The sequence below is a fragment of the Atractosteus spatula genome, chromosome 28 (assembly GCF_055471065.1).
Source record: "Atractosteus spatula isolate fAtrSpa1 chromosome 28, fAtrSpa1.hap1, whole genome shotgun sequence".
Taxonomy (NCBI): Eukaryota; Metazoa; Chordata; class Actinopteri; order Semionotiformes; family Lepisosteidae; genus Atractosteus; species Atractosteus spatula.
The window spans coordinates 9,580,362-9,601,069 of record NC_142733.1 but is presented as its reverse complement, the minus strand read 5'-3'; the positions used below and the strand labels follow the sequence as shown (position 1 = coordinate 9,601,069).

The window sequence follows — 20,708 nt, the reverse complement described above, 5'->3', positions numbered from 1 at the left end:
CAGTCTGGGACGCCCTTTTATCTGACTGGAGCTGGCTGATTTGAATACACTATTTAAATCTCATTCCCTGTTGGTTTGTTTTCCTGCCTGCATTTGTGGTTTTGCCGTTGCGGATAAAGAGAAGAGACATGGGGCAAGACAGACGGGCATCACTCAGCACAAACAGTTTGCTGTCGGATCTGTGGGAAAGAGTCTGTGTGGAGTCTAAACGTGAAGAAGAACTTAAGCCAGCCCAGAGAGTGCATGATGGAACTCTCCCGCTTCACGTTCGTTTGGAATCACAAAGAGTCACTCCTGAAGACATGTTAAGGATGGCTTATTTGATTTTTTTTGGGAAGTGCAAAATTGGTTTCGATTCGTGGGCTGGATGAGGAAAGAGACAGTGTATTCCCTTTGTAGTTCCGGCAGATCTTAAGACCACCTGGAAATCAGTGGAGAGCCGAAGGAATTGTTTTGGGCAGCCTCTCTGGAACTGCAGTGGCAAATTGACCAATGATTCTTCTGAACGGATGCACCTCTAGACACAGCTCTTGTGAAAGGTGGCCAAGATCAGATCTGACTTGTATCTCAGTGTCGTCTCTCCTAAGACTATAATTCAGTTCCAAGCCATGGAATTCACAAACGTCAGTACACTTGAAAACAGAAGCAATGGGACAGCAGCTCCTGATCATGTCAAGATCATTGTGTGGACCCACATTTGCATAGCCTTTGTGTCGGCTGCAGTGGGCTTAATACTCAGCATAACTGGACACAGAGCAAGAAGAGTCTCAATGCTGCTCCTGGGATGGATTTTTCTGCTTTCTGCATTGTTATTTAGTGTTGTGGCATTTGGGGTTTCCGTAGAGTACTGCTTTTAACCTGGTTACAGAGTAAATACTCTCAGCTGACAGATCTTCTGATGGTGCCCACGTAGAGAGAGAGAGCCATGAGCCCCATGGACAGCACTCAAGCAGACCTAAGGATCTCGATTCGTACAAGTCACTCTGGAGACAAAGGCTTGAACTCTGTAACACCAAAGGAAGGGTTATTTTTGAAAAGATAGGGGCATTGCTGATTTTTTGGACAGATATGAGCTTAATTTACTTTATTTTTCAATAAATAGCAGTCTTTCTATGAATTAATTGGATTCGGTTTATCGTATGCCTCTACCGATTTTCGTACAGAGATTTCTCGAGCAGGCGGTACAGGCACTAAAAGTAAAGTCCTGATTTGTGAGCTCCAGCGGTAGTCAGGCATCTCAGCGGCACGCCTGGTGACGTCATAAACTGCGCCGAAAGCCTCTGATCGTTGGGTCTTCTCTCGCTCCCAGTTAAAAATGGCGACGTCTGCAAGCTTGTTATTGTTGTCGCTTGTGCAGAAGAAAAAGTGTTAGGAACAGGAGGCTGGCAAAACAAGGTTCGGTTCCTGAAGGGCGGGTATGAAAGTGGTAGGGAAAAAGGATGCTGAGATCCACCGGCTTCTTCCGAGGGATTGACTGCCCTTTTATCGCAAACAGTGCGAACGACAGTAACGGGAAGAGCGGCGGACAGCGGTGCAGTAGACCGTACTGTCACTTCAGACACAGCAAACCGAGGAGGGCGTCTTACAACGCCAGCAAGCCAGAGCCCAAGGAGCTGAGCTTCAAAGAAGATGGCAAGTTTTATTACTTCGTGTAGAAAACTGCTTTTTGGGCGAGCAAATGGGAGTTCCGTAATATGCAAATACATTGTGAGCTTGGTGTCAAGCGATACTGATTAATATAAACGATTCGGTTTTCAGGAAAGCAATGAGCATTACTATGCCTGTGTAAAATTTTCAAATAGAACTGATGACGTCGTGCTCGTTTTTAACTTCCCTCGGCGTCATCGAGTAAGAGGCTCATTGTTTTCCAATGGCTGTAGTCTTGTTCAGCATTGTTACTAATGTTGGTATCTGTAACATCCCGGTCTTCTCCGAAGAGGCGAGTGAGCTTATTTCATAATTCGCTGTATTCCGTTTCCTCAGTAGTTTGCACCAGTAAGCGAATAGCAGTCACACAGCAGATATTCCTCTAGGCTGTGGGTGAGAAGCTGGCAAGGGATACGCACAAGGGCGCCTCAACAGTGTTCCTACAAAGCGTTGCCAATAGCGGCTATTTGGTGTTCATCTTCCTTGAGTCGGAGTAACGCTTTTATATTCAGTGAGTGGCAGCGAAGATCCCAGTCCTCGAGGATGGACAGAGGAATGGAAGATTTGCAGGGTTCCACATTTCCGTGCTGGGAAAGAGTTGTACGTGCGACTGAAGCTCACATTCAAAAGTATTCTTTGTCCTGTCCAAGCAGTATCTGATTGACAGGCACCTTAATCGTGAGACGACAGATCTGAAAACAGTGTCCTGGGCAAATGCCTTCTCATACTGTAGCTTAGACAGGATGTTGGGACAGAACTCTTTGCAGACACTAATGTCTCTCACGAACCCTCCAACCTGGCAAGTTTAATTAATATCTGACAGCCAGAAAGTTTTTCATTAATGCTAATAGTGTTAATAATCCCAAGGTGGCACAACTGGATAGGTCTTGAATATCAAAAGATGAATTCTTGTTCCTTTGCAATGATTTTGTTTTCATTTTCATCATTATTATGTAGAATAATATATTTTAGATAGAACAGTTCTAAACCTTAGGGGCAGAATTATTTATTGGTGTATAATTGTATTAATACTCGTATGTGTCAACAGTGAGCTAATTGATAAACATGCTACGCGTTGTAATACCTTTAAGGTACAATATTGTTTTTCAGTTGTGAAAAATATTAGGATAAAATACATTTACAAGATTCCTAGAAACTCCAGAATTGATCGACTCTGTCATAGCCTTTTGCCTATTTGAATGTTAGGGCAGAAGTACATTTTTTTTTAAACTTACATTTGTTTAAATCTGTATTGATCATAAAACATATTTTGTGAGTTGTTATCAATTTCATTTGCTGCAGGTGCAGTTGTTTCATACGATGTACTTTTTCATAGAACAGTGAGTTTCCACAAACTCTTTGAGCAGTCAATTTTATTGTTCTAAATCACCTGCACAAATTTATTTAATGTACTTTTATACAATGTCCTTCTAGAAGAGAAGCTTTCCTTTTCAGTGCTTTGGTAAAGCAGACAGACAAAAGTCCTGATTGTTTTGCAGTGGGAGTGCCTCAAGCTTCCTCAAATAGTGCTACACTTGTGGGACTGTTCTATTCTTCTGTCATAGAAACTACTTTTTACTATTTTAGTCTACTCATTTCTCATAAGAAAATCAAGTGTTAGCTGTTTTCCAGTCCTTAGGAAATCTGTATGTGTGTGTTGGAATCGTAGTTTGGATTCAATAGAAATTGCTGTTCACAAAATGGAAAATAAACACGGTGAATCTAATTGTAATTTTTTTAATACTTAAATTACTAAGATTTTGTAACGTGAGTTGGCCACAATGTAAGTCTTTCATAAAACTACTCTGTGGAGGTGTGAAATGAGGTGCCCATGCAAACTGGGAGCTGTTCCTATGAACAGTTGCATGTGTTGACAGATGGTACTACTTCAGCACAGTGTGAAACCTGAAAACGTGCACATAAGGACATGGTAGCTGTGTGGATCTGTTTAGAGTACAGTCTTTTCTGTTCCCTATGGTCTGCTTTGTATACAAATCAAACTTCATGAGCTCCACTGTACATGGCCTTTATAGTCCAGTGCAATATGTAGTCCAGCTTACTTTAGAAGCACCTTGTCTATCGTGAAAAATCTTTAGTAACTTGTCTGTTCACACTTTGCAGAACAAGGCTATGATCCATACAATCCTGAGGTAGTGAGGCCAGCAGGGCAGAATGGAGATCCAACAGAGCACCCTGGACCGCTGGATCCTGGTTTCCTGGAGCTGGAGCTGGTCAACAAGGCCATTGAAGCTGTCAAGAGTGAAGTGGAGCGTGAGCAGAAGAAGCTCTCGCGCTTTGAGGACCAAGAGTATGACCCCATGGCCAGGGTCAAAGGGCACAAGGCTGCTTCAAAGGACCCCTATAGCTCCCTTGAGTATGACCCCAGTAGCTATCAGATCGTCTCCGCGGGAGACTACAACCCCACCCCACGCTCCAGGAAGTACACTCTGGACTCGGACAGCAAGAGTTTGGGAAACTCTCTGGAATACGTGCCCACTGCTGTTTCCAAGGCCGCCATCAAAAAACCTGCTCATCCTCCCCCAGCTCGGCAGAAATACACTCTAGATAGCTGTAAACCTTCTACGGATTTAGAGTATGATCCCTTGTCCAATTACTCAGCCCGACCCTTGAATAAAAAGAGCTCCTTGGACAAGAAGGGACGCAAGAGGCACCAAAAGGCAGGAAAAGCAGAGGAGGGTTACATGCCAGCCATGAAGAAACCTAGGCAGCAAACCGATTCCCAGACATATAGCGCAAGCCCAACCTTTTCGGATTCGGATGACGAAAACGGGGACGAGTATCACCCCAGTCCCATCAGCAGGCTGCAGGGTGGCAGCTTCCCACACAGGAAAGCAGAGGAAGAGGGGACAGGCTTCAGCCGGTTGGGGGTGAAGAAGGAGGCTTCCGAACTGCCCGACAGCGAGGACTCTGAGTGCACGGACCCGGGCTGGACCGAGGAGAAAGGAGGAGGGGAGCAGCCTGCCTGCAGAGCTCTGGAGAAGAAAAGCGCTAAAACTGAGAGAGCCCTGGGCGGGGAGAGGGGCTCCAGAAAGAACTGCCTGAAGGACAAGGGAGGGAAGAAAGCAGAAGAGGGCAAGACGACTAACAAGGAAGCGCCCAAGAAGGAGAGAAGCGATGGGAAGAAAGCAGACGAGCGCGATAAAGCGAAGGAGAGGAACAAGGAGAAGGGCACCAAGGACATCAAGAAGAGCAAAAGTGAGGGGAGTGGTGGGAAGGCGGAGAAGCGCAGAGCAGAGGCGGGGAGGTTGGATCAAGCACGCGGCGATGGCGGCCTGAAGAAGGGCAGCGGGACAGGCAAGTCTGTGGACAGACCGGACGCGAGCCGGAAGGACTCCAAGGACCCCGGCAAGCCGAAATCAAAGGAGCTGAGAAACGGGAAGCTGGAGAGCAGGGACAGGGAGAGGAAAGCGGGCAGCAGAGAGAAAGTGAAGCCGCCGACCGCCAAGGCGAAGCAGCGGACGCTGAGCCACGTGGACCTGTTCGGGGACGAGAGCGGGGAGGAAGGCGACCCCAGCAGCAGCAGGGCACGGGGGGCTGCGGTGGAGGGGCGGCGCAGCTCCAAGAGAAGGGCGTCCGAGTTCTCCTCCTCTTCGTCATCCGAGGACGAGGCGCAGGAAGACGACGTCCTCTTGGAAGACTTGGACCTTTCTGGTCAGCAGATGGATTTGGACTGCGAGTCGGACCCCATGGAAGAGTGCCTGAGGATATTCAACGAGTCCACAGACGTCAAAATGGAGGACAAGGGGAGACAGGGCAAGCAGGTACAGTGTTCTCATGACACTGGTGTTCAGCCAAAATGTGTTCAGGAAGCCAAGGGGACCACTGATTAGCAATCAGATCAGTTTTAGATATTGAGCACTTTTGAAAAATAAAAGTTCTTGTTTTGTTAAGTGTAAGCATTTGGCAATCCCAAATTCATGTGGAATATGGTTGCTGACATGAATTATCCAGCTTGTGATGTTATAAAATCAAACCACCCTGAGATTATCTTCAGAGGTGATCTTGTTTTAGACAGGAAAAAAAACAAATTAGTTTTGTTTTATTTTCATTGTGTGCATGCAGTAGTTTTGGTTACATTTTCCAAATAAACCACATACGAAAGTGAGGGTATGTTGGTGATGATCCTCCCACGTGGTGTGCTCAGATGGTAGGGGCAGTGTGGGATGTTCAGAAGTTTGTGAATTACACAAGCATTGTCATGTATCATGATTATTTTTCTGAATGGCAGCTCTGTATTTCTGTATCAACTATATAACTAACCAAAATGTAGAAACTAAAAATCGCACTAAGGTACAGATTCAGGCATTCTTCTGTGACGATATTCACAAGTTGTTGCATAATACCAGAATAAAAAGAGCAAAAAACAGAAACCAGAAAATAAAGGTTGTCACATACTGCAAGGTTTTCTGGGGTGCTGCATGTCTGTCAGTGATTCATGAGGGTTGATTCAATACAGCAGCATGAAAGACAAAAAAAACTCAGTCCACCAAAATACAAAACTGGACCAGCAAAAATAACTCAGTTCTCTTTGAAGTGAACTGAGTAGCTTTCATTTCTGAACACCAGTGGAGCACCGAGGTGGCGAAAACAAACCTCACAGAGTTAATTTCCTAATGAATGTTATTTGTTTTAGAAATATAGCTGACTGTGAAGACAAATGCTTCTCTTTTTGTCTCAGGTCCCTAAAGAGCCAGCAGAGGATGGAGGCACAGACAGCACTTTAACAACCCTCTTCCCGGGACAGAAGAAGAGAGTTTCGCACTTTGTGACCAAAGGAGACGTGAGTGAGAATATTAAGAAGTGTAGCAGCCTTCCGTGTGGGTTTCTGTCTGCAGATGCTGTCGTTTAGGTCCCATGTGACACCACCTCTTTCTGGATTAAATCAACTGGAGCCGATCTGGAAACGGACCTGGGCTGGGTCTGGCTCCCTTTACCCTGGCATGACTGAAAGAAGAAAAGCTGGGTTGGAGTGTTCTTGGGATCTTAATCTTGGGGTTCCATTGGAGATTACTTTACAGTACCTACTAACTAAACTGAGAAGATGTCAGCGAATGCCGATTTCTGTCTTTCAGGCTGAGGTGACCCCCAGACCAGTGATTAGACCATACAGGAGGCCCACAGCCCAGGAGATCTGCTACCAGCGCATGCAGATTGCACAGCAGCAGGCAGCACAGCTGGCAGCAGCTGTCAAAACGGCCGGGGCCGTGCCCGGGTACCCGGGGGAGAAGAAGAGAGTCGCTCACCGGCCTAGCCCCTCTACCCTGGCAGCCAAGCTGGGTGAGTTCACACATCGCCGGAGACAGCCCCCCCTCTTTCTGCAGCCCGATTTCCTGCTGTGGTTGTCCCTGTGTAGTGTAGTGTTTCCTGTTCTGACTGGTTACCTTAGGAATGACTCAGGAACCACTGGACAGTGTGCCCTGACTCATTACTGTGGGCCAGAAGTCTCCTAAGGCGATGCCAGAGGGACTAGCATCCATTTAAAATAAATCTGCGTAAACCGAGGTCCTAATCAGTTCTTTTGCAAAACGGATGTTTGCACTACACAGTCATGAATCATACTTAAGGGCTCAAGTTAAACTGATTCTCATATCTGAAGTAGGGGTGGATGGTATTATAACTTCTTTTTGTAGTTCTGCTGCTTAAATGTGCCAGAAAGGAAGGGAGCTGTTCCCTCAATGATAGCAAGAAACATGGGTAAATGAGTTGTGGGAGAGTCCTCTGACTTTACGTTGTACAGCCCTGGTCCACAGGAAGCTTGAAGTTCCAGGTTGTAGTGCTAAAAGTTTTGAATTAGCGAGCTCTCTTTGGAGGTCATCATGGCATCTCTTTTCCGTTTGTTTCTGGCCTCCCTGCTCAGGTCCTGTGGAAGGCAAGAAGGCTGGCAGTAACATGGCCTCCCCCAGCAGGTCAGGCCCGAGCTCCCTGCCAGTGAAGGCGCACACCTCCGCCGCCATCCTTTCCAAGACCTGCTCCACCACGGCGCAGAGGCGGGTGGCGCACACCCCCAGCTTGAAGGTATCTGCACCGCGCTGCGTGCTGGGCCTCCCGCCCGATCGCGCTGCTCCGACTTGATCTGGTTGAGGCCTTCAGAGTCCTCACGGGCACAGTCCGCAGAATTCAAGCTGAGATTGAGGCCGCTAGGTCACCTGGTGAAACTGAGTGGGGGAGGAGGAGGTTCTTTACACACGGAGTCGAGGTGCATTGAGACTGTCTGCCCAGCCTTTTTGCTGAAGCTCATTCTCTCCTTGAGAGCCACAGTCCGGCAATGGCTATAGGCTGTAGGTTAGTTCTTTATACTTTATAAAGTATGAGTTGATGGCACACTAAAAACAATGTATTGTTGACCCCAGTTGCAGCTGATTTGTTCAGTGAGGATACGAGGCTGCTAGAGTTTCAAGAGTTCACCTGAAATGAAAAGCCAACGCACTGTAGTTCTCATGGGTCCCTGTTGATTTGTATAATTCACATCTTTGGAAATTACTGCCCTGGCATCTTTTGAGAAACGGCTGGATGAGATCCTGGGATCAGTTAGCTACTCATTACCAAGCAGGCTAGGTGGGCTGAAGGACCCCCACCTGCTTGTAACCTTTCTTGTATTCTTTTTCTGGGCCATGTTATTAGCTTAACTTCTGGTTTTAGTGCCCAATCTTGTTAAAAGCAACCGTGTGGTGTTTGTAGAACGAGATCTATGAAATCTTTTATTTTCTGGGATTCCTAGTTGAAGGCAGGATTGTTGCTGAAGTTTCCTGTTGTGTTTCAGAGCTCCACCTTGAAGAGGCCAGTCATTCCGACGGAGTTTGGAGCCAAAGTCCCCACCAACATCCGCCAGAGATACCTCAACATCTTCATAGACGAGTGCATCAAGTTCTGCTCCACAGAGGAGGAGGCTTTCGAAAAGGCTGGTGAAAGTTCTTGCAGGCAGTTCAGCACATTTTGGAAACGAACCGTCTGGAGAAGTTTATTAAACCTCTTCCTTTCTCCCTCGCTGTGCGCAGGCTCTGGCGGAGGAGAAGGTGGTGTATGACAGGAGCAGCAGTCGCAATATCTACTTGAACGTGGCTGTCAACACGCTGAAAAAACTCAGGAGTCAAAGCAATACCCCGATATCGCCTACAACCAGTACGCTGCATTTGGATTTCTTAACAGTTGTTTTTCAGCTTTTTGTGAAAGTAGTTCGCAGTGGTTAACATTGCTGCTTCTCAACACTGGGGCTCTGGGGTCAGTTCTGGATCTGGGGTGCTACCTGTGCAAAGTTTGAATTTTCTCCCCTTGTTGGTGTTAGTTTCCTCCCACAGTCTAAAGACCAGCTGGTAGGTTAATTGGAACTCGATTGAAAATGTGTGAAGTTTTACTGCTCTAGTGATTTGATTTCTGTCTTCATCATTGCCTCTGCCCCCAGTTCACACTGGTGCCTTCATCCTGTCCCCCATTATATACAGCCCTCTTGTGTGGCTGAAGGCTATCAGTCACATGGTGACGCAGTCTGATGTCAGTCTGGGTTGAGGGTTGATATTGACAGCGGCAAGCACCTGCAGCAGACGGATGGGAATCCGCTCCTGGCCCCCACAGTCCCCACTTGTCAGTGTTTCTGGGACACAATAGGTTGTGTTATTCCTTTCTGCGGGAACCTTAACGAAGGTTCGTCGTGAAGTCAAACTGACGCTCCCAAAAGCGGAGCACGGCGGTATTAACGTTTCGGCATTAAAAGCTGAGAAACTGTCGGAGTCCGTGGCTTCAGCACACCACTCTGCAGTGGAACTGGCTGTTGGAAAGGGTCTGATCTGCTCTGTTCTTCGCCATTCAGAGAGTCCCAGTGGAGGAAGCAACAAGAAGAGTCTTTCCCATGAGGAGATGCTGGGTGGCAGACTGGCAGCCAAGACCAGTTACACCATCAAGAGATCAGGGAAACAGCCAGAGGAAGAGCTGACAGGTGAGATTCTCTCATTTAAAAGCTAAAACTCTTTGCAAGACTCAATTTTCAGAGGGTTAGAGCTTATGGCTTATATTGTAGAGTGAAAATACTGAGATAAATTTATCCCAAATACATTTGCTCTTTTTATGAGATCAGTGGAATTTTTTGTTGTGAATCACAGCAAAAAAAATAAGGACTTGCCAATAAAAATCAATCCTTTTCAAGCGGATCTCAGCTGAAAGCAGGTTGTTGTCTAAACCTGACCTGGGTGCATTGTAGACAGATGCCTGTGTTACTTTATTTGGAAATAAAGTAATCAGGAACAGCCATTGTGCCCTGTGTGGAAGTATTTTGTATAGTTATAATGCATATGCAATGATCACTTCTAAACACCTGTTGATTGTAATAACAGAGTTGACCAGAGCTGTATTCGGTCTATAAAACCTCTTGTACAACAGCTTGGATTTGGCGCACCATGGGGGGGGACACCTTGTTTGTGCCTTCTTTGGCGTTCTTCGGGAATGGCCCTTCTCGTCACAGATTAAAACTCTTTCCAAACCTTCTGTGGCTTCTTGCACCTCTGCGCCGTGCTCACGAGGCCGTGCGTGAGCCGTGTGAGCTGAGCTCAGCTCGTTGTCCGTTGCGCAGGTTCAGTGCTGTACAGGAAGATGAAGGAGTACCTCATGACGCAGGAGCAGCTGCAGGAGCACGGCTACCCCTGCCCGCACCCGGACAAGCCTGGCCGGGCAGTGGTCTGCGGTGCGGCCGAGAAGAAGACTGCGGACCGTAAGATCCTTATGCTCCTTTTGTGTGTCTGTGCTCCTCTGTCTGAAGAGCGCGTGCAGGTTCTTCCAGCCCGGATATTTCTGGAGGTGCAGAAAAATGGGCTGCTCTGTGTCGCCAAGATATATGTCCAAAAACATACTGGTAGGACAACTGGCTTCTGTGAAAACTGGCCTGATGTGAGTGCGTGTCTGTGTCTGGTGTGTGCCCTGTGATGGACTGGCGTCCTGTCCAGGGTGTAGCCTGCCGTGCACTTGTTGCCTGCCAGGGTATGCTCCAGCTCCCCTGCAACCCTGACTGGGGGGGGGGGGGGGGAAGCAGTGGGAAAATGGATGGATTCTCCATAATGTGTCACTGATCCATAAGCAGGTTTTGTGGTTTCTTGCAGCGTTAAAAGAGCAAAGTAAAAGCTGCAATAAAGAAAAGAGGATGATGTTCAGTCTATCGGGTGGTCCTTGTTAGTGTGAACAGTGACCATTCAGACACAAGATCAAAACAAATTGGAAAAGTAGGAGGCTGCTGTGACTCGTGAGTTAATTAATCCAGACGGGATAACATAGCAGGGTAGTTTATTCCCAGCTCCTGAAGCCCTTGGTTTAAAGAAGTGGCATGACCTTGCGTTATGCATGCACCTTGTTTTCCAGCCTTTACCAAGGTGTGCTGCCGCTGTGGGACGGAGTACATGGTCACTCTGTCAGGGAGCTGCGTCCGCAGGGAGGAGTGCCACCACCACTGGGGCAGACTGCGCCGGCAGAGAGGTGGGTCACAGTGTGGAGGGACCGCTTCACCAGGGTGAGGCTGGAGAGATGCCAGTTTTAACTACTCTGTCAGTCCCAGCGTCAAGTACAGTTGGGTCTTGACATTTGCAACATGGCAGGAAACGGTGATGAATAGCCAAATTCTCATACAAGCAAGTCCTCCCTTATACCACTGCATAATGTGCTGCAGTATAGAGTATGCATGGTTAAATGACAAGAAATTTTCCATTCTGTAATAGAGTACTAATGCACTGGCCTTACATTAATAAAAACATCGATCACCTCAAACAGAAGTAATCACAAACTTAGTAATGAGTTAAAACAACATGAATCCCTCCTCTGTATCCAGCAGATGCCTTACCTGCTGTTTTCTGCTCCGTGATTAGCAGACCTCACTGTAATGAAACGGCTAATAAAACCGTCAGGCAGCCAGTACGCTTGTCTCCAGCCTGTCATTCCCCACACTGCTGAGACAGAACCTGGAGCGTTTAGTACAATACTAAAACAAGACCACGCTGAGGAGTGAAGACTAGGTTAGTGGGTACTTGGGCAGGGGGCAGGGAGAGGCTCGGTCACTAGCTAGATCCGTCTCACTCCTCAATCCTCCTGGTCTGTTACACGGTTAATTTAAAACTTGTGCTTGACAAAATCTGACTCGGTTACATCCCGCCCTTTCAGCCAGACCGAATTGCGAATCGGCGAATTCACAAACGTTGTGTTCACAGATGCCGAGACCCTGCGGTACAATGCACTGTGTTTAAGATATGCTAATTTGACATTGCCAGTGCTTGTATGTTAATTGAACAACTGCTTCATCTTTGCACAGAGTGATGAAGATTTGTCCTAAATTCATTTATGAAGCAAAATGGGCAGTTACAAAGCTGTAGAGATGCGTTATGTGCTTAATGAGAAAGTGTTGTGCAAGCAGCGGTCCTGGAGACGGCCCAAACATGTAACCGGCTGGTCCCCCGGAGGTCCTGCTTCAGATTAGATGTTGCTGGTTTTGAGCCGAACGTCTGATGCGGATTGTGTTCCAGTGCCTGGCGGGTGGGAGACACAGTACAGCTGCTGCTCGGGGTCTGTAGGCTCTCCAGGCTGCCAGGTTGCCAAGGTAGGGACGGTGTGTGTGCTCTTTCTCCGATGGGGCTGTGTTTCATGCTATTCTGCAACAATGCTTTAATGAAGCATTTAGCCTTCAGTTGTTAAATGCTTCAGTAGTAACCTTCCAGCCTAGAGCTGTTTGCCCTGTTGTAGGGGTTTCCAATGCCAGGAAGGGATCGGACCAGAAACATGGTGCTCTCGATCCTATCAGTGCTTAAAATCAGGTTTTACTAAATGAATCTGCTCTGTGAAGTGTTTATTTAGTGTAATATTGTATGACTTATCGTTGCCTCTGTACAATGGCTGACCCTGCGCTCTGACCCCAAACTTCTGGGGCGGAGCGGTAGCACTGTGGCTAAGGATCTGCGCCTGTGGCTGGAAGGTTGCCAGTTCAGATCCCTCAGCTGGCGGAGGAATCCTACTCCGTTGGGCCCCTGAGCAAGGCCCTTAACCCCAGCTGCTCCAGGGGCGCTGTACAATGGCTGACCCTGCGCTCTGACCCCCAGCTTCTCTCCCTGTCTGTGTGTCTCATGGAGAGCGAGCTGGGGTCTGCGAAAAGACAAATTCCTGATGCAAGAAATTGTATATGGCTAATAAAGTGATATTATCTTATAGAAAAAATAGACTTCAATTTGGCTTTCATGTGTAAGTTCCATATAAAACCACATGGGGGCAGTGTAGTGCAGCAGTTAAGAACCTCTTACTGTTTCAGTTTCCAAGTGCTGGTTTGAGCCACCAGCAGGAGTGGGGTAAAGCCCACAGGAAATCTATTGACAGCCTCCCCCACACACACACCTGAAATAGTGTGAAAGGGATTTGTAGCCCCCAATCCTCTCTTGCAGCAACACGTGCAGGATGGGCGGAAGGAGAACCTGGAAGGGTTCGTGAAGACCTTCAGCAAGCCGATGCCCCCTGATGGCTATCCAGGGATGTACGCTCTGGACTGCGAGATGGTGAGCGAGCCGCCCCTGTGTCTGGTCTGCTGCGCTCGGGGGTCGATTCGAAGAGTCTAGCCTGTATCCTGCACCTCTCGTTTGCAGTTGCACTGTATGTGAAGGGGTAGGATAGGTGGATGGGTAACGTTGGTCTTTGCTTGGAGTTTTTCTTAATTTTCAGGACCTTGCTTTTATGCATAGAATATGTCTCATGATAAAACGTGTTTCTCACATGGAAACGATTAACTATTTTGATATGAATGACTCTTGGGTGTTCTGCTGTTTCCTAAAATATACAGTACGTCTGTTTCAAAGAATCTTTGATGAAAGATAATGTTCAGATGCTTAGAAGATTAATGCTTATTTGTTCACTGTACATATTCCATCCTCAAAATTGCAGTGAAGTTTGATTTGAAAGCGATCAGGGCTGATTCACTCAAATGTCAATCTCTTCTCTTAAAAAAAACAGTTAAGATTTGTTCAGACAAGTACTTAAAGAGGTAGATCATGCTCCTGAAAGAGTGAATGAAATGCTGTTCTTGTTGTTGGGGAGACATGCTGTATTCATGTGGGGTTTTTGTAACTGATGGGTGGGGTAGCCAGGCAGAGATCGCCCAAGCGGGAACCTCACCTTCCCAGCAGTCAGTGGGTTTGGATCTGCCATCAGCTTCTCCTTCCCTCTCGTTCCAGTGCTATACGAAGCAGGGTCTGGAGCTGACCAGGGTGACAGTCATAGACTCGGAGCTGAAGGTCGTCTATGACACCTTCGTCAAGCCTGACAGCAAAGTTGTGGACTACAACACACGGTAAAGCGTGCCTTGAAACGTGCCACTTTATCAGCAGTGGAAAGTCATTGCTGATTATCCGCGTTCTCATTACCAGTCACCAGCTGGTGGGAGTCATTGTTTATTAAGGTGTTGCAGCTTGCACTCACCCAAGCTGGAAACAAAATAATAGCTGTTTGTTTCTAATTAGAAAAACGGCTAAATTAGCTGCAGTGCATATAAACGAGAATTTTGCATGCATGCAAATATTAACTGAAAAAGTCATCATTGTCTGTTTTTTTAAGAGTTTTCTGTCATTATTGTTTTGAAAAAACTAACACGGACTGCATTAACAGGTACTGGGAATTAATAGTATCGCCAAATCGGGGGCTGTATTGGTAATTCTGGTTTAAAATACTTGCAGCTGGGGTTGTAAATAAGTCCAGCACACCATCCATGTATGAATTAAAGTGCCGTTTGCAAAACTCCATCACATCTTTGTGTTCTGCCTGCAGGTTTTCGGGGGTGACAGAAGAAGACCTGGAGAACACCACCACCACCATTCGGGATGTGCAGGCGGTGCTGCTCAGCATGTTCAGCGCAGACTCCATCCTCATTGGGCACAGCCTGGAGAGCGATCTGTTTGCACTGAAGGTAAGCGGATGACAGCCTGAGAAAACCTAAGCCGCAGCGACTCGGGATCATTAGCCCTGTTGGGAACAACTTGATAAAGTAAAAAAATGCCCAGAGCTCATCATATATTACTCATGGGCATTTTCCCAAGGTTTTTTATTTCAAGTTCATAAGGACTGCTCCTGGTAGAAAATCTTAAAGTGCCGGCCCCTGCATGCTTAGAGTGCTGCTGCACCATCCAGCTCCAGTGCGACTCCCTCAGAAGCCTCGGACGTTTCCAGCTCTCTGATGTTTATACGGGCGCCGGGTTCCCAGCGAGCCGCTTGTGATCTTACACACTGATGCCCTCGTGTGTTTTTCGCTTCCCCAGTTGCTCCACAGCACTGTCATCGACACGGCCATAGTCTTCCCTCACCGCCTGGGACTGCCGTACAAGCGTGCGCTGCGCAGCCTCATGGCTGACCACCTCAAGCGCATCATCCAGGACAACGGTAAGCCCGTCCCAAGATTCCTCACGGAATAAAAGACAAGGATTTGAGGTGTGGTTCGGTCTTAATACTGTCCCAAGGAGAAGGGCGCAGGGAAATACAGGCTATAATTTAGATTTTTCTGCCTTATGATATACTTCAACACTAATGGAAAAACAAAAGTCCATATTTTCTCTGGGAGATTTAATTTACTTGTCCAAATGTCATTAAAAATTCAGTGCAATGTAGATTTTATGAGAGATGCATTATTTGTTAGTACAATTTTTTTCAGAAGACCTATTGATTGTGGGCTAATTCTCAGAGTGCAGACTCTTCCTGACCGCAGCGTCTGTCCAGTTACAATGCAAGACGTCTGCCAGCTGTTTTATAGCCAGGTGTGGAGTCTGTGTTTTGAATTACAGTTCTACAATAAAACACACTGCTTATGATTACTGGATTACTAATATGCTGAGCATTCTAGAAAAAATAGGTCTTAGGAGAACAGGAACAATTAATATAGTTGCTATTTATGTTTAACGAGAATGGTTGCATTGACATCTGGTTATTATTGGTCAGGAATCTTAGAGGTCCTTATATCCCCATACTGCACACCCCAAAATACAAGAAAGGGTAGTTTCCCAAAGCAGAAAAATTGGTCCCTGAATGTGTTGTCTGTGGAGAAGACTAGCTTTCCAGAATCAAATCAAAGTGGTATTTTTAAAATTTTACAGTGGAGTACTACTGTCCTGGAATGTTATTGATCAGAAAGTGGCACAAGTTGCATTGACGAACAGACTAAGTGTCATTTACTTTTTAAAAACAAATTCCTCTGTGCGGTGATGACTTGTTCTAGAGCCTGTCACCACTGTGGCACAGAAAACAAGGCAGTGAAAGTAAAGAACCGATAAAATGCCAAGAGCAGCCCTTGACATTGTAAACAAGAGAAGTTCTCAGCCTGCAAAGATTATTCACACAACAGCAAAAGACTAGTGGTGAGTAAATGTCTGAGAAACCACTTTGGCAACCCAAATGTGGGTTTTCAAAGCTAGTTAATGTTGCCGTTCCAAAGAAATCTGGCCTTAAGTCTGAAAGAGATGTGCAGACAGCTGAGTGGGGGTTTGACAAGGGTGCGCTTGCGTGCTCTGCTCCCGGCCTCAGCGCCTGACGCGCAGAACCGCTTGTCGCCGAGCAGTGGAAGGACACGACTCCAGTGAGGACGCCAGCGCCTGCATGGAGCTGATGATCTGGAAGATCAGGGAGGACGCCAAGGTGAAGAGATGACCCGGGCCGGGGCCTGCGTAGCGGCGAAGCGCGTGCTCGGGCGCGGACACGAGGGGGCGGGAGACCTTCCAGCTGCTGCTGGAGGGGCACTCGAGGGACCAGCCGGGAAGGAGAGAGCCCCCCCCCCCCCCCCCCGCCCCCACAGGGACGGAGCAAGGCAACAGGATCTGCGCGTCCAAGGGGCAGCGTCCCCAGCTGGAGGGAGCAGCCAAGTTTAACGGCCGGCTTGGGGCTGGCATCCTGAACGACTGGGTTAGAGACAGAGTTTTCTTTAATTCTGATCATGATCAGCACTATTAACTTTATTTTTCTCCCGCGGTTCCCAGCTGCTCGCATTTCTAACCTTGTATGTGTACGTAGGTCACGTTGTGCTTTTTCCCCACATTCAAAATAGACAGTGCAAGTGCTTCTGGTAGCCTAGTCAGCTAGGGCAGGGGAATTCTGGGAAGGCCGTTGGAAATATCCCTAACTGGGCAAAGTGTATAAGTTTGCAAAAAAGAAACCTTGCAGTAAAAAGTTGTTTTTGGAGTTTGGTGCCTTGAATGGAAAACGTTGTAGCAGTTCAAGTAAAATGATTATGCCATAACACACACCACAGATCCAGCCTAGCATGCAGAGCTAGTTCCGCATCATGCTTTAAACACGGTGAACAGCAAGAGGAGTTGCCAGTGCTCGCTCTGGGGATCATCCCAGCAGAGCTCTGCTATGTGATTGAATCCTTAGTTGATCTCAGGGATAGGGTTCACATGAACTGTTTTCAGTTTAACGCGTTGGAGGTTGGAATTTAACTTGCTTTTTAATAAGTTCACCTTAAGATCTCCAAATTTTGCATCAGGTGTTTTCTAAGGCCTCCCATCAATTAAGGAAAGACGGTCCTCTGAGGAGATAAGACGGCTTGTGCGGAGCTGCCAGGGCTGGGGCTCCTCAACGGACACGCCTCACCCTCTAAAGTGCTCTCTTGTTACACCTGTTTTAAAAGTCTGCGACTTTATAGTTTTTCACCGGACGTTAAATAATTGACCTGTGCTTTTTGTTTATGAAAAGATCTGATTTAAATGAACCTTTTTCCTGTAAAGCCTTCACTCAGCAGGAGATCCTGGCTGTTTTGTGAAATTTCTATCTTTATTAATGTGCTGAATGTATGAAGAATGGAGGCAGTGAGTGAACTGTGCTGTAAAGCCTTCGTTAATAAACCAAATATGGGAGAGCTTGGATGCTTATTTCAAAAACGGTTCTATTTTATTTTTAAAACTGGAATTCTGGAAAAGCTTCAAATCAGAGGGAAGGTGTTCTAAAAATCACTTTAGATTGAGTAGGTTGATGGGTTTTTTTAATTCCATTCCTGCAAAGTCTGGAGCATAAAAAATGTATAGAGATTTTACCATAGTACAACCAGGAAGATTAATATGAATTAGATGGGTTTCCATGCTTCTTTAAACCTTGTATTTTCCTTAAGAACAGGGAAAATAAATGTTTAAATGTTCAGAGGCACAGAAGTTTAAATCCTCTTTTCCCCCAAAACAAAAAAAATGGTCTTTAATCTGATGATGCATTCTACCAGTTTTGTAGTTTCAGTAGTAGAGTTGTCAGTGTTGCTCAGAGTCAGGTGTATCGGTTTACCACAGTCTGGCATTCATACACTCCCACAGCCTCATGTGTTTAATTAGTACTTGTGCAAGTAAATTCACGAAAGGTTATTTTATTAGTATAATATTTGTGAGCTAGTTTTTGAGGCTGAAATAGAGACTCTTCTAGCAATACATGCAGGATTTCTTTTTCTCCAATTTATAATTGCATTTTGTAATTTACAGAAGTTCAGTTATTTTTTGGTAACCAAAGAATATCATAAAACAGTTTGTTAAAGCCCCCATCTGAATCAACATTTGTTTAACAAGTCCTGTTTCAACAGGAGGTTTCGTGATGTATATTATTTCATAGTCGAGTTTTTGTGATGAAAGGGTTAGATTAAAAATGTCTCCAAATGTTTACATCATAAACGACTAACATCAGTAAATCAACGAGCTTTGTTCTCTCAATCAGTTTCTTTTCACTGGTCCACAGTGCGGTTTGATAGCTGCACAGTCACAAGTGACTCATTCTTTTTATTTATGGTGCTGTGGGCATTGAAATTGAGGTGTGTATACAGCACCTTTCCTTAATACTTAGTCATCTGTTTTCTTGTTTTCTGTAACCCATCCATTATCTAACTGCTTCTTCCAGTTCAGGGTCATGGGGGAGCTGGAGTCTATCCCGGCATGTAACGGCACCAGACACCAGTGCACTGCAGGACACACGCAGACATGAACACGGACACAAACATGCACACAGTCACACCAGGACCAATTTTCCCAGATGCCAATTGATCTACCAGCATGTCTTTGGACTGTGGGGGGGGGGGGAAACCAGAGCAATTGGAGGAAACCCACATGAACATACAAACTCCACACAGCACCTCCTGTCCGGAAATTGAACCCAGGGCCCCAGCACTGCGAAGCAGCAATGCTATCCACTGTATCATCTGCTTTCTGTAACAGCGGTTTTAAGTTATTATTTTCGTGGTCACAGCTAGTACTAATGGAAATTCACAGACAGTGGTGTCCAGGTGTGGGGGCCGTGTAGTCAGGAATTCCCTCCCTGGTTCATATTAAATCTTTCAACCTCGAACCTACCCTGGGACAGGCTGACTGATGTTGGCATCAAAGAGCAAATGGACGTGTCTGTGTTGTGCCCCTGGGCTGATATCTCAAAACGGCAATGTGGATGACAAGTGTTCATGTGTATCGGTCTTATACCTGGCAGTCACAAGTCTAAAACAGCAGTAATATTGGAGATGTGCTTAAATCAGCATGGGGCAACCGACGCAAGAGCATGGCTTTTACATGGAGCCATGCATGTGTGTGTTAAACTCCCATAGGAACAGAAGCTTCAGACAGAGCTTAGGAACATCCCCAATCAGACAAAAACAGGAGGAATATAAACTCCCAGATTCCTTTAATATGTAGTTACAATTTGTGTTTAAAAAAAAAACTGCTCACGTGTGTTTCTTTGCCACTGTTGAATCAAGTATCTTTTCAGTTTGATGTGTGTAGTGTTGTGCTTTGATTATACTTTACTTCAGGCTTCGTGCGTCTCCCTTTTGTGACCTTTGGGTCAAATGGTAAGTTTTCCTTTACCTGTCCTAAAAGCCATGCCTCTCACTCGTCTTGGATGGCTTGTGGACTTTACTCATATCACTTAATATGCAGTGTTTACACTTCTGTCTATTCTAGACATGTTGTTTTTTTACTAGGTGCTCTAATTAGCAGCACACTCAAGGATATGTTATAGCTCATAAGAATATGGACACCACTGTACAATTATTTACTTTGCTAGTTTTTTTTTTATTTGTATCCCATCAATGTTTGACCTGCAGAATCTCCCTCAACTTCATTATTGCCCTATTCTAAAGAGAAACTACTCCTACAGTGTACAGAGCAGTACACAAACCCAGAACAATTTCTGAAACTAAGCAATTAAGGAAATGAGCCCTGATTAATTAATTAGTGAAGTCTTTTATGCAGCATATTTTTATTTTCACTTAAAGATTAATCCTTAACTGCCATTGTGCATTGTGCCATTTAGCATTGCGTACTGTATATGCTAAAGACTTGCTGCAGTTACTTTGGTTTTTCAGTTTCCCAACACAAGGGTGATTTGAACGGTTTGTGATTTTTAGAAAAAGCCCTGCACCAAATTGGAGTTTGACCACAGAAGCCACGGGTGTCATTTACAGGCTGTAATAGGTAGTCCCACTTGCTAAAATACTTTGACAGTGTCTTTTCGGTTGCATGGAACTTGAAAACGTGTTATAAATGCTCTAGGGGGTAGTCACTCAATACATGTATATTCCACCTGCTAGTTAGGTATTTCACTTGATGTTGTGTCGAGATACAATAACTATGCTAATAAAGTTAAGAAACTGAGTAACCTTATACAACATTGTGTAAAGTTCAGTAATATCTGTAAGTTGTATATATTCTGAAATGTTAAGTTTTTGTATTGTTTTTTTCTATTAAAGGAAAAAAAGTCAACCTGACTGACACTTACTTTGTTTCTCTACAATTTTCGGTTTTGTATTTAATCTGCCATTTAGTATATCCAAACACCAATGACTGCTATGGATCTGAAGGGCACAGCATAGGGAGTTTCATGAGGTTCATGTTAAAAGTGCGGAATTTAAATCGAGACATTGTGTTGCAACTGTATAATGCCCCCGTACGATTTCATTTTGAATATTGTGTGCAAGTCTGGTTAACCCGTTCTGGAAAGGATAATGCTGCTCTCTAATGGGTTCAGAGCAGCACAGCTGGTGACATAACAGGGCTCGAGAGCAGGTCCTGCACTGACAGGCTGAAGGACCTGAACCT

The 20,708-nt window shown here is 45.8% G+C and overlaps 1 protein-coding gene across 1 annotated transcript; it reads left to right on the top strand.

Moving 5' to 3' along the window:
• The first annotated feature begins 1,332 nt into the window (after positions 1 to 1,332).
• Positions 1,333 to 20,372, top strand: rexo1 (REX1, RNA exonuclease 1 homolog). The gene is made up of 16 exons (XM_088907762.1): positions 1,333 to 1,632; positions 3,769 to 5,429; positions 6,347 to 6,448; positions 6,741 to 6,945; positions 7,526 to 7,683; positions 8,429 to 8,566; positions 8,664 to 8,787; positions 9,473 to 9,598; positions 10,229 to 10,366; positions 11,008 to 11,121; positions 12,159 to 12,232; positions 13,065 to 13,175; positions 13,848 to 13,963; positions 14,437 to 14,575; positions 14,925 to 15,045; positions 16,214 to 20,372. The coding sequence occupies exons 1-16, from the start codon at positions 1,440 to 1,442 to the stop codon at positions 16,300 to 16,302; spliced, it is 3,609 nt and encodes a 1,202-aa protein (XP_088763888.1). The 5' UTR covers positions 1,333 to 1,439; the 3' UTR covers positions 16,303 to 20,372.
• Positions 20,373 to 20,708: the final 336 nt, after the last annotated feature.